Here is a 14,268-nt window from a genome sequence, read left to right as displayed (position 1 = left end):
TAGTGCAGTTCAGGGTAACTCACCTCCTAAACTGTTAGAATTTTAGTCATGTTTAAAAACTACTTTGTAAGCTTTTCTAGTCTTCAGTCACAACATGCAGAAGTCATCTGCTCGTGTTTCTGATCCTTTTAAAGTTTGAAACGCTATCGAGAAAGGCTGTGAGTTTCGTTAGCTGGAGGTATTAAAAAGAAATCAATAGAATGTTCTAATTTGAAACAGCTCCCTGACCTAGAGGCTTAATGTGACTGCAGAATGAGCCCACTGCTTTTCCTCTCACATGTTTTGCAGGTGTGCAGCTCAACCCAACTCCTTTATTGGCAATATGAACAGATCAGTCATGGGCCGAAACTGCAACTTCCTCTTTAAAGACAGACCAGACAGGCCCTGTTTTTCCTTGTTTCCAGTTACTTAGGAATTGTATGCTTCTTTTAAAAAGAGGAAAACCTTTTCTCAAGGCACAAAGCCTTCAGAGAATAAAGCCTTACTCAAAAGGTGCTCTGGCCTTTCACACTTGACAAAAAAAACAGAGTAATCACCTCTCACAAGTCACTGTGTGAGCACTGGATATCCACACTCCCAGTCAAAACTCCCCTCTGTTTTGTGACTGGGCAGTCCCATAGAAATCAAATGCCATCTAAATGTGGCTCTGTTCCTGGAAAACAGTTTCCTCCTTCTTAAAGTAAAAGCTGCCATAGACAGTAGTACCTAGTGAACTCAGGTGGGTGTGGTCTCTATCTGAGCAAACCACAGGAGAAATGAAGAGCTCCAGTGCCAGAGCTCCAGTCCCTCATGTCTGGGCTACTACTTTAACCACTGCTCAAGCTCTGAAAAATACTTTTGCAAAGGAAGGAGTGCAAGACAGAGGGGACAAGGGAGAAGGTCTCATTATGATTTCTGTTACTGTCATGTTTTTCACATGACATGCTTTTTTCCCGAGGCTGCTGTTTTCCATTCATGTACAGACACAGCCCATAGCTCAACCAATGCCTGATGTCTACTGGTCCCATGAGGAAAGTCAGTTCTGAGACACTGTCCTAAGATGCACATGTGGTTAGCTCTACTGTGGGGTTTTTTGAGAGCCTTAGGAGACAAAATGCAAACAGCAAGCCTGGGCTGGGACTTTGCTTTCAGAAAATCCCCCGTATTGCCCTAATCCTCCTATCAGTGATTACACCCTACTGATTAGGAAGGTAAGAGATAATGATTATTACACAAAAAAAAATCCCCTTGGCATTTAGATAGCACTATTCAACTGCAAAGTGTTTTACATAATTAACCATGCTGGAATTGTCTTTGCTGCACCACTGCAATAGTCTATTCCTAAATAGTTTTGAAACATACATGTGAAAACCAATTATGTAGAGCAGTAAAAATGGATCTGTGGGAGCTCTTTGCTTTCCTCCTCAGTGCCCAGCACGAGGAGCACGGCAACTCACACTGTGGTACTGTCAGTGGTGCATGGTAATTTCATGGTGGCCCTGAGAGCGTGATGCCCCATGGCTGTACACACCTTGTGAGATAGCACTGTGTTATCTTATGAGCTCCTAGGAGTTAGATAACATCAAACCCAAGCTTGTCACTGAACATGACCATTTCTTTTAAGCAAAAAACCCTGTCTTGCTCTTTAAGAAATCTACTGTCCTGCTGTACAATGGCATCCTACCACCCGATATGTTTATCTTGAGTTTTTAGCTCTTGGATCAATTACAGAGCCCTTTTCTTTCAAAACCCTTTTCCCTTCCTGATCTCTTTTAATGGGCTGCAATCACATCACTACTTTATATTTTCCTGCTTATATAAAATGGTTAAAATTTCTCACCATACTTTCCAAAATTCTCATTATTCTTTTACCTCTTTTCTGAATCCAATCCAACTTGTGAACATCTTGAAAAAATGTGACTAGGTGAACTAGACACAGCATATACTGTTGAACCTATTTTACAGAAAGGGGAGCAGAAGTATGGTGTTTATATCTCATGAGTCCTCCAAACAATGCTTCTTCCCCTGCCTTTGCTATATGCTTTTAACAATTCTTGGGGTGTCACTGAAACCTGATTGATATTTACTGCAAACATTTTAACATTAGTAATTTTTACTACATTTTTACTAAGCATAGTTAGGTTACTGTAGAAGAGTAAGACTTCTAATACTCTTTGATATAAGCAACGGTATTTAAAATTTTATCTATATTTCACATGGCTTACTCTTGGGCTAACACCACAAAATGCATTTCTCTTGTTGGTAATTGATGCCTTCTCATATCTGATGTATTGGAAAGAGGAAATAGTATTGAAGGAGGAAAATATTAACAATATTGCAAGGTGCTGAGGCCTTTTAAAGGTAACTGAAAGAACCTATTATGTGCAATTGTTAGAATGCAAAACTGGTACTGGCTTGTTTGCTGGACCTGAGGTGCTTGTCTTTCACACACAGTACTGTTGCAGGCAACCTACTGCACTCCGCACAGACAGCCCCTGCAGACCCAAAGATGCACATAGAGTTTGGCCAACCAGTTCTTTTGTTCTGTTTGTAACCCCAAATTTTTCATTTCTCAGACCATTTCTTAGCAGCCTGTTGCTCCTGTTATCTTGTATCATACAGAAGAGTATTCCTGGGAGAGGTTACCGTCTTTGATCAATTCAAGGCATCAGAGGCAAGATTAAAACCCTCCTGTCTGTACCACACTAGCACCTCTTGGGGAGAAATTGAGAAAGCTACGAAAGATTTTTTGAGTGAAACCAGGGCAGTGCAAGTGCTTCTGCCTAAAGCAGAAAAAAACTTGGAGCACTTTTCCTCGTTCAAGAAGCAGAGAAAATGAAATCAGAAAGATCAACCCCAGGAGAACTGACTGAACTGAATATGCAACGAGAAGTACAGAGCTAATAAACCCAAACTGTCAGTGATGGTGTTTCCTCAGCAAGCCAGACAAGGACAAAAGGAGGAAGCCAGCTACAGTGTTCACCAGTCCTTATGAAACAAACACTGGCAGAGGGCTGTCAGAGAATCAGGACAATCAGAACAGCAGTAGCAAAAAGCATTCCCAGCCCATCTGTGATGGAGGATGATTGAATTCTGCTGGGGAAAATGTACTGACTGTAGGAGGAGGTTGTAAACACGGTGGTCTGTTTCCATCTTCACTACACTAGTGGAAACAACAACAGCAGTGAAAGGAGACAGGACAGAAATGAAAAGGGGCTGAGGTTGTTCTTTGCTATTATGTCACTGCTCTTAATCACAGCATAAGCCACCCCTCTGACTTTAAAGAGAAGGTACTGCTTGTTTCCTGTCTGACCAACTCCTTCACTCTCCACACAGCACAGAACTATATGATATTTAGGCATCAACATAAACTTTTAAAAGAAAGAAGCTATTCCTAGTCAAAGGAGAAATAAAAATTACTGTTTGTTACAAAAAGCAGAGAGTTTAGTTGCTAATATGCTGACTGGGTGGGAGAAAGAGATTTGGAGGTTTAATTAGGTTCACACCCAGAACATGCTGTTAAAGAACTCAGAGGGTAAAGAAGAAGAGAAAAAAAGAGAACTCAGACTTACATCTGTTTGAATGATGCTCCATGCATTAGTGAGGCCAATATTTCCATCTGTCCCATACAAATGAAGTCCTTTCTTCAGATCCCGCTGAGCATACTTGTCAATCTAAAACCAACAACAAAAGACACAAACCTTAGAATTTGCTGAGTACCACATTTCAGAATTAAAGTGCAGCGGGGTGTTGGACAACGGTCCTGTACTGAATAAGAAGGGAACCAACACTTCCTAACACCTTTCTCCAGTAGACCCAGTATTTATTAGAGGTACCTGCACTTTGTAAACATGAGGAGTTCCTATTCTGAGTTTATGTTCATGTTTTCCATCACAGAGACCTTCCAAACATTTTTCCCTTCTCACTTAACCACCAAAGTACTATAGGGAGACCGGACACAGTTTAATCACTCGTTTTTGCGAATGAGGCCTATATATGAAAATGTTAACCTACACACAGCATTTCCTTTTAGCTTAATACCTTTAATTGTGACCAAGTACCCCTCAGCATCTTCCTTATGCTTCCTGGGAGAACAACACTGGCATTAACATTGTTCTGATGCTCTGACTTGCGTTTATTCCATCAGCCAGAGTACCCCACTTCTTACAGCAGGATGAACCTCATGATACTGAAGCAGCAGGTAATGAGCTATCTAAAATTCAGGACAGAGAGGATTTCAGAATTTAGTTACTAAATGGAACGGCTCTTTAATAAACACATTTTTCTTGATTTAATCAAAGTACAAAGTTCTGCTTTTGAGGGTTTTGCAATTGAAGATGGTGCTTTCTTGTTGAGAGTCCCTGCTGGTAAAGCAGGCTATTGTTGGATTCACTGGTCACCAACAGGTAGTATCCAAAATGATTGCAAGTGCTTCTCTCCTAGTCTAACCATACATACACATTTCTACAGAATCAAGCAAACATCAACAAGGAAGTAAATAATTAATGGATATTCATAGTTTAACCTGATTTTTCTGTTGTAAATGAAAAACACTGACTAGTGCTGCTCAAATATGCCCGTACCATTACCCCTCCCCTAGGTGCCTGTCAATGTTAGTGGTCTGTTAGACATCCAAGGTATAGCAAGAAGGGTGAGCAGACCTGTCCCATTTCTTCTCCATCAATCTGCTATAAATCTGACTGCAAAATACAGTGCCATCCTGAGATCATCCTGCTGCAACAGCGAAAAGAAAACTATAATTAAAGTCACAACTTGTTTCATGGGGACAGTCTGTTTTAATACATACTCTCTCCCATATTGTAGAACAGACTGATGTGGTGTATTCTCTAGTCATTGCCCCTCTGACACTTGTCATTCCACCTGGGGGAAGGATAGTGGGGGGTGTCTAAAATGAAGTAACCAATGCTAATTTTGAGTTAACACAGCGAACAAAGGTATTCTTCTGCCATACACTTGGACTTCCCTTCTGCTTTGTGCAGTCAGAATTGTCTTCAAAAGCACCTGGAAAAAAGGTGGATGCAAAGCATCTTGCACAGTGTAAAAGAGGAATTTTCAACCCACGACATCATAATTATTATGGGGTAAATTAAAATCACTCAAAAGTACGACTCCACAAAAAATTATGACCTCAAAAGTTCATCATGTCCATCTCTGCTGTATGTGCAAAAGATTGTGCTTGATCTCTCCATTTCTTTTGTTTCCTTCCCAAAAGTTTACCACCATCATGCTGAGCCACTAATAAAATAGCTTTGAGGCAGTACAAGAAAGATGTACAACTTAATCTCAGCGCCTTAACTATCACACAAGGACTTTCTCATTGGTGACTCCCTTAAACAGTAGGTGCTGTGATCCCACTGTAATTATCATGTAAGCTGCTTTTGGCTTTACACAGAGATTATACATAGTCACTGGTACATTAATTAGAAGAGAAAACCAAAGCTGAGAGCTGTCATTAAATTTGAAATTAGTTGAGAAAATTACAGGCAACAAACGATAAACTTACATGTGTTGGGAATTCCTAGCATTCATTTAAGAATTAGATTGAACTGGGTTTCAGCTCTTCACTTACCCTCAGCTCCATGTGTCTCAACTGGATCTGCTGTGGTCTCCAGCAGAGACATCAGTCAGGACTGAAGGGCATGGTTGTGATGCTAGTGTCAGAGAGGCTTTGAAATTTAGTTAATGTCCTATAGAGGTAGTGAAGTGAATTAATTGCTGAAAAACTAATTCTTATTCAGAAACAAACAGAGGTGAAGAGGAACAGTATAGCTGAGGGCAGGCGGGGACAGAAACCCAGCTAGGAGATCTGTTGTCTTGAAAGAGAAAGGTCTATTTTGAATATTAATTCATCACACCTGAGAATATCCACCCTGTACAATGAGAGAACTATGCACCAGCCTTAGGTTCATATCAGCACTGATCTGGAACATGGAGGAGAACAGTGATGCTTATCTGAAGGGCAAATGCATGTTACCAAAAGAATGCAAAATGCCAAATTTGCATTTCCTCACTCAAGTTTTGCTTTGCAAACAGTGCAGTGGCTCAGCATGATGATCCCTTTTACAAGGGCTCACATGCCACCCCTGTTAATGCAATCTTCATGTCCTATTTGAGAGAGATAATAATAATAACAACTTACTTATTCCACATGTGCTTTAACGTGGTCTCTAGAGGTGTCCCCACCAAGCATTCCTGATCTTCCTTTCACCTGGAGAAGCCTCACTAGCAAGCATTTTGCTGAGGCAACATAAAAGCAAGTTCTCTCTTACTCATAAAATTAACCACTTTTCCCTGCAAAAAGAGTGTAAGACCTTCACACTGGGAACACAACTGGCAACAGATTTCCATATTTTACAAACTGAGTAAGCAGCAGAGCACTACTTGAGAAAACAGGCACTATGTGACCAGTTCTCCTGCTGCTATTTCAAAAAGCCTCAATGTCAAGTCCTGCACATTGTACGATCCATCAGTATTTGCTGTTTTAAAAAGAAAGTGCCTGCTTGAATCTTGTTTGGAAGAGGACGTAAGCTTTTTAGAATCCACACCCCTGTGTATCTCATTTCCTTATCTCTCTCACCTCTACGTGGGTTGCAGCTTTGAAAGAGGCAAAAGCATGTTTTGAAACAGTATCTCCAGATTGTTTTATCTTTTTATTTCATGTCCACTGTCATGGGAAGGTATCTGGAAATATCACAGAGTTTTACACATATACACATAGAACTTTAGATTTATTTGACTGATTGTAAAGGTAGGATTTTTCATAGTTCTCCTTTACTAAAGTTTCTAATTTACTTTCTGATCAGGTGTGCTGTGCATGTACCAGAGTGTGCTATTCTCTGAAGAGCAGCTGATTTAAAATTTCTTTTTCACAGAGCTACTCCTTAAAGCATTCCCAGTCTTTTTTTTTGCTTACACTAGGGTCAGAAAGTTCTTCATCATCCCCTAGGAATAACCCTGTACAGAACAACTGAGGGTGTGGGTGGCCCTTTGGCTCCAGGAAAAAGGGGAAGCAGGCATTGGCCCTTGTGTCTGCAGCTGAGGTACTGGCATGAAGCCCCCACTGTCTCCCCTGTTTCCAGCCAGGGGAAACAAGAGCCTTTTTTATTAATGTGTTAATAAAGAGCCTTTTTTATTAATGTGTTACCTTGCATGAATTAATCAGTCCTGATGCACACGTAGCCTTGGACTTCCTAAGAGCTCAGACGATACCAAACAAGAGCCCTTCTCTCACTCACACTGTGAGGAGTCCAGTCTCTACGTGCAGTCCTATTAAAAGCACATTGACCTCTGCTTGAATAACCTCTCTATAAGGTTGTAAGATGGATATTTTTCCCCTAATTGAAGCACTGCTTGAAGCTCTAGACATATGATTCCAACTAGCTTTGACTAGAGAGGGGTAAGTAAAACAATGTCTATTTATGGAGCACAGTGGGCAAGTGCTCCTCCAGGTCATCCTGATTCTTTCCAATCTCAATTTTATTTCTTTCTCAAAATATTTTTAGAACAGCAAAAACTTTTCAATATGCCTTTATTCTAATTATATGTTTGGTTTAAATGAAAACTCACAAAACACCCCTAGCTGCCTCTTCTGCCTTTAATTTCACTTTTTCAGGAAATGATCTTTCTGAAAATGAAATGCTGTACCACAGTGATTCATCACATCTCCTGACAAATAATCCCACCCAACATTCACCAGTCTGCCAGCTTCTCTTGTTTGTCTCTGTACTACCAGTCCTCAGCCAGGCAAAATGTCTATCTCAAAACAGGGACTATAGGTATTATATTTAATATTCTGCAATTTCAATCTGCTGTATTCTTCCAAAAACAAGCCAGGCCCTTCACAAAGCACAACTCTAGTGAAGGAGTGCAATGAAGTGTAATAAAAATTCTCAGCAGGTAAACTGTTACTTTAAGTGAGGTACCTATTTTTAGACATGTGGAATACTAGAGATTTCCTTAGACAAACAAGCTTCTGAAAGGTTTGGCAGCAAGAACCTTCTATCAATCTGTTAGTGAAGAAGAGAAAAATTCTCTTCCTCCTTGGGATTCATTGGTCAACAGATCAGATGTGAAAGCTTCAAGCTGACACCCCCACCCATGCAAATTCTTATGACTTCTGGGTTCAGACATATCAGAGCCTTGTTCATGCTTATCAGCCCCACCAGATTTTAGACAAATGTGTCCCAGTGTGAATCCACTACAACCCAGGCCTTCAAGAGAACCACTTCTTAGAGCATATTACTAGCACTTTATCCAAGGTAAAATCCTGTTCCCACTGCAAAGAGCACCAGTACTTTCTCATTGACTTCCCTTAGGCCCTAATAGTGCTCTCAAATCTCTCACTGTCCTGTTACAAAGACTTTCTAAAAACCATATAGTGCTCTAAGGTGGACAAGTCACGTGCAGAGAGTTTCAGGCAATGAAGGACACCCAGTATTTGACTAGAGAAGAGAAAGCTACAAGAGATGTGGCAGAACTGGAGAGAACGTGCCACAGAGGTCAGGAAAAGTGGCTGGGAGCAGCTGATGCAGTGATGGAGGATGGGCAGTGATCTATCTGAGCCTCATCTAAACTACAGCTGTGACAAAACATCCCTTAAAAAAATCTTATATAAAGCCTGTATATAAATCCAGGCCAAATTAAAAAGTGTTTCCTTCTTAATCTGTATTCCCTTGAGACAGCTACTTAAAGTGTAGCAATTTACATGTAAGGCTTGTTTTACTGTCAGCTTTGTCCCCTCATTGCTTCAGAAATCTGAAGCCTCTAAGCAGAACTGTGGCTGGCTGGCTGACAAGCCCAGCTGGAGAAGCCAGCATACTTCAAGAGGATCAAGAGCTGTCAGACTCCACCTTGCCCCCTTGAATAAGACAACTCAGGAATAATTGAGACTGAGATAAATACTGCGTAACAGCAGCAACAACAAAACCCTGCTTGGCACAGACATGCTGAAAGCACCACATAAACATTCTGTGCTGAAAAACACAGGCTCATCATTATTTCCATCTCTGTAATACAGGTGAAGGGAGGACTGCAGGAGCTTATCAGTTCCTGGGAGTAGTTTCACAGACCTCTCCTCTCACTCTCTGTCTAAATGGAAGGCTTTGGAGTTTATGTACTTACTGTTAAGGCATGAAATAGAAGACAAATACTGTTCCCTGCGAAGCCCAGTCCTGTTATTTCACAGCTGATAAGGAGGAGGAAGTGCTTTGGAGCCAAATGCCTTGGGCAAACAAGGAAATTGTGTCTGTGCAGAACACGGGTATTATCAATATTTACAGCTAATATGATGCAAGACTTCGATCAAACTGAAGCTCTACCAATACTGAAGAGACAAAGTCCTTCCACTGCCCCAGCACACTGAGAGGGAAGGTGGCTTTGCTGTAATCTTCTCTGGAATAAAGGTCAAAAGAAGACTTTGGGGAGATCCTTATTAACTTCTTTTCAACTTTTTGAAAGCGTGAGATATCACTTAGATTCTGGCATAGCCTTTAGGAAAAGGCCAGAGGATGCCAGCACAACCCCAGCTTTCTAACCTCCAGGCAACTGGAGACTTTTAATTTCAAGCCTCAGTGCTTTCCTACCATATCCTGAACAAAAATTCTACCCAAAAAGTCTCCTAACCGGACAAAGCCTCTCAGCAGTGTTTCAATACAGGTAAGCAAATATTCTTGACCTTTCTGGTGATTGCTTCCCCTGCCTCTCTGCCTCTCCACCAGAACAGGAGAGGCTCTAAGGAAATGAAAAATATCCAATAGTTTCCCACTGGGCAAAACTTTTAATTTAATGCCTTGATAATCATTCTCTACAAATAGCAGTGAGTGGGAAATCGAATGTAAACAGAAAGTGCCTAATCTATAAGGTCATTTGTGAGAGCCCTTGCCTGCTAAGAGATGAGATTGATTGTACCAACAGGTAAGACTTGTTTTAAATGAGATGTCCTCAGGCCTGTCTTTAAGAAGCTGAGAGCCCTCCTCACCACTGAAATCTTCCTTATATCACCTGCCTATAAACAGAAATCTTGTAAGATTTTAGTAAGTAAAAGATATTGCATGATTTTTGCTGATGTTTGGCAGTTAAGCAACAACATACCAATTTCTTGCCAGTGTCATCAGTGTTACACGACATCTCCAGGATGTTTTGCTCGGCTCTGTGGGATTCTCTCTTCCTCACTTTATCCCCAAATGTGAAACAACTTCACAACTTAACTTTTTTTTTTAGTTGCTTCCTTAAACACAGAAAACCTCTTGCTTAGTGAATTCTCTTTTCCTAGTTTGACTGCAAAAGCCAGTGTCAGAAGTCAAACACTTCACAGATCTTCCACACTTCCATAATTAAATTGAAATACTTATTGCTCTAGCACTGCTTGATACCAGGAGAGGTGCATTGGTACTGGCTATGTAACTTCAGAAGAAGAGTGAAGAATACAGAAGTGAAGATCAGAGGAAAAGGGCTGGCAGCAGGAAGAAGAATGAATGTTTCTGAGAGGTACTGACTTGGGTCAGCTGAGGTAAGACCTTTCAGTTGTGCTGTAGGATTCCTACATAGTCTTGAAAAGTCACTGTTTCTCTGGTATTTCAGCTCTCTATTTGTAAAACAGGAATAATCTGACTCTAGTCATGCCATGAAGTTAATATCATAATTTGGAGTAGGTATCTGAATACCAAACCTAACCTGGGAGAGGAAACCCTGTACAGAATCTGAGACAAGGACTGGAGTTTCTGACCTGAGAGAGTCAGTAACCTTCTTGGCACTGAGAGGGTAAAACTGAGGTTCATCAGGAAGCAAAAGGAAGGACAAATACATCTTGCATTGGCCTGGAGCAGGCAACTGGTGAAATTATAAGAGAAAGAACCTCCCACCATGTACTCTGACAAGAACCAAGAAGTTGCAATACCTTTTATAACAAAAAGTTAACAAGAAAGTCAAAGAACTTGGGTTTTTCAAACCAATGTTTCCTGGGTCCATGGTTTGTGCATACAATTAATTGCAGTTTCAGTCACTGTCTTCTGCCCACAGGCACCTGCTCGTGCTCAAATGCAGACATCAGCAAACAGCTGAGGCTGCAGGAAAGGAGCCACAGAAACATCCCTGTACTATTCATACTATTAAAATGCCAATGAATCCCACAGCAGCTTTAGTGCTTCTTTGTTTTAAGCAAGAGATCACAAATATGGCAAGTCACTAGGCTCTGCAACTCAAATTTTTTCCATGCAAGAGCAAATTCAAATGTTTTCAGCAAACTGTACCTGATTTTGTCCAAATGATTCCTTAAAAGACCAAGGGAGAGACAGGCATTTTATCATTGTTCCATATAAAGTGACTGTTTAGCATTCTGTTACTGCTGATGTAAGGGGAAAGTACATTATTCTGGAGCCAGAGAGGCCACTGCCATATAATCTGTTCTTATACACAGCAACGGCTGAATAACTTGTGCATCAAGCCCCCAGGTTTGTCTAAATAAAGTACATCATAACTAGCTCAGAGATACAGCTCAAAATGTTAAGCTGCAGCTATGCTGTTTCTCTAAGCAGAGCAAACTGCTTATCTAAGCTCTCTGTCTTGTATGGCAGAGAGCATGGGCACTTCCCAACAAGACAGTCCTAGACCACCCTAAAAAGCCCCAAATCTTGTTCATTTTTAGTGAACCTAGGAATAAAAACTTTAAATATGAATTCTTGGCTGGCTGCTTCTTGTTTTAAAGGAATTTGAATGCTGCGGCAAACTTGGGGAAAGGGCTGGGTAAAACTACGAGGGTAAATAAAATCAATTGCATACTCAAAAGTCTGACACTGCAAAGTAATTATCACATTATTAAGTCAATTCTTCTTGAGCATTATGCATTTTGAGTAACAAAAGCCTCACCAGCAGCATGCTGGAGGAATTTCAGGTGAGTGAACAATGAAGTGCATGTTTTTTGTGACATACCTAATTATACAGCATTCAGGATAAATTTAATGCTGCTTCCACAGAAGGAACTTTTTGTTTACATATAAATAGGCTCTTCTTCAGATTATTAAGATGGTTGGGAAAAAATGATACTAACACCTCAACAGCAGGGACACCAGCAAAGCTGGTGCCATCGTGATCTAACAGTGCCATTTCTTTTCCAAAATGAAAGTCCCTTTGTAGCAGATTTTCTTCATATACTTGCTCCAAAGATGACTGACACAAAAGAACTTCTGTTCCTTTTCTCCAGTTACATATCCCACCAACTCTTGCTCTCAGCAATGCTCTTGTCTTCACACATCAGCCTTGTGTCCCACAGATCTCACAATCTTTCCTCAAAGCCCTTGTCCCTTTCCTGTGCCACCCCTCCTACTCACATGCCTTTTCCCAGACATGGTCCTGTAAGAGTCATTCCTTTCCTGCATGTCCCAGTAAATGGTAATTCTGCCTCAATCTCTAGAGGCTACAGGACCACACCTGTGCCAGGGTGTAAAGAATCTGCTGAGTTATGCTCATGTATTGAAATCCCATGTACACTGGATTCAGACCAGCAAGGGAAATGCTCCCTCTTTCAAAACCTATGCTTACATTGAAGATATTCCCAGGATATCTGTATTCAGCCTCCCTGCCTTTTTTTTGTTTTTTAAATTTTAAAATAGATAATCACTTTCATTTGTCCTCAACAGCCATCAGTATAACCACAGATAAGTAAATCGGGAAGGATGCTAATTAACATGATACAGGCTGTTGAGCCTTTGTTTGTCAAGAGACATGAAAGGTGGGTTGCATTTGTGTTTCCAGTGCTAACAACCTGTTATCTCCAACTACACAGACCCAAGAAAAGAGTGCCAAAACCTCCCCAGCCACCTAGGGATGCACATGTCAATAGAGCTTGAGATCCAATTAGCTGCCAACAAAGGCTTCAGGACTGCAGAGGCAAATCAAAGCAGGGGGACAATCCACTTCCCTTGTAGGAACTAATGACCACTGTGTGATTACATATTAGGCGAAACAGTGACACTGGACACAGACCCCTTCAGTTGCTGTGAACTGGGAAAAGGGAAAGCCAGCAGTTTACTCACAGAGATGGACTTGGCCATATGCCCACTAAGCCATTTGCTGCAGCCATCCCATGGGATCAAACCTTCCTTCAATTATTTACAATACTCATTCATTTGGCTTAAAGGTGAATGAGAGAGTGTCCAAGTAAGAGAGAGCACTATTAAAATATCAGAGAAGGAGGGATAACCAAGGCAAACTATGCCCTATGCTCCCACTGTGGTAAGAGAAGATGAATAAGACCCACACACCATGTTAAGTGTGGGCTATCTGCAAATCCATTTATCCATGTAGCTTAAGTTAATTTCCTCTGTAATTTATGACTTTGTTAGGAAAATATAGGCTAAAATTTGTCCACTGCTGTAAGGTAAATACATCTGTACAAAAGTCAAAACAATTACACCCTCTCTCTATCAGGCCTTTGGTGTCACCTGAGCCTTGCTGGGGCCATGAGAAAGCTCCCAAGCAGCCGAGGTTAATCACAGGCATCAGCATTGCCCCCTCTTGGTGTCAGAGCTGCTCTGCTGAACACAGGGATTAGCTCCACCAGCAACCAGTGACAACCTGGTAAGCTGTAAAGCCAGACAGGGAGAGGACTGGCTAAATCATGTCCTCAGGGATACAAATTTTCCTCATTCCTTAGAACAAGGGAACAAATTTTGTGCTGATAAGCCACCTTTCTCTGGGCTGGAAATAAAAGACCCATTAAAAACCAAACCAAACCCCCTGAAGGGTTAAAATTTGTTACTCTGCCTGAAGAAACTTGTCTAAAAAGAGTGATTCTGTGGAAACATTGAAAGAGCTGTGTCCTCCTAGATCCAGGGAATGTTAATCCTTAGGGGAAAGTGAGGTTTGCACACAGCCTGCTTTATTATTCTTAAGATAAGCTTTCTCTGAAATTAACTCATTTTAAATAAATAATGCTGTGAGAACTACCATCATCCTTGGAGGGAACAGAGCAGCAGGTCTGAAAGTGGGAGAAATGCAGAATGCACCCTTGAGAGAGAGAGGGCAGCACAAATCCTAGATCCAGGAAAGAGACAGAGGGCTTTGGAGGAACACCCAGCTACTCTGCAGAAACAGTAAGAGCTGCCTGGCCAAACACCAGAGAAGGTGATGATCTCCTTACCTATCTTTTCTTCCTTGAGAATACATTATTTTCTTCCAATCACAGACAGGTGTACTCACAAGAATCAAAGGATATGCTAAATGCCAGCTCCCCAGCTAGTAGAAATCTGCCTGACTCCACTAAAATCAATGGAG

At 41.1% G+C, this 14,268-nt stretch overlaps 1 protein-coding gene across 4 annotated transcripts in view; it reads right to left on the bottom strand.

The window, feature by feature from the left end:
- Positions 1-14,268, bottom strand: part of TSPAN4 (tetraspanin 4) — a 355,775-nt gene that overhangs the window by 14,075 nt on the left and 327,432 nt on the right. For all 4 annotated transcript variants that reach the window (XM_018082063.2, XM_018082064.2, XM_018082062.2 and 1 more), the window contains one exon: positions 3,552-3,653. In XM_018082063.2, the coding sequence (XP_017937552.1) occupies positions 3,552-3,653 (102 nt within the window). The remainder of the gene's footprint in view (positions 1-3,551; positions 3,654-14,268) is intronic.

This window comes from Manacus vitellinus, unplaced genomic scaffold, assembly GCF_001715985.3.
Source record: "Manacus vitellinus isolate BGI_N305 unplaced genomic scaffold, ASM171598v3 scaffold_59_pilon, whole genome shotgun sequence".
In the NCBI taxonomy this organism is placed as follows: Eukaryota; Metazoa; Chordata; class Aves; order Passeriformes; family Pipridae; genus Manacus; species Manacus vitellinus.
Note: the sequence above shows the minus strand (reverse complement) of the source record. Positions and strands in the feature narration are given on the sequence as shown.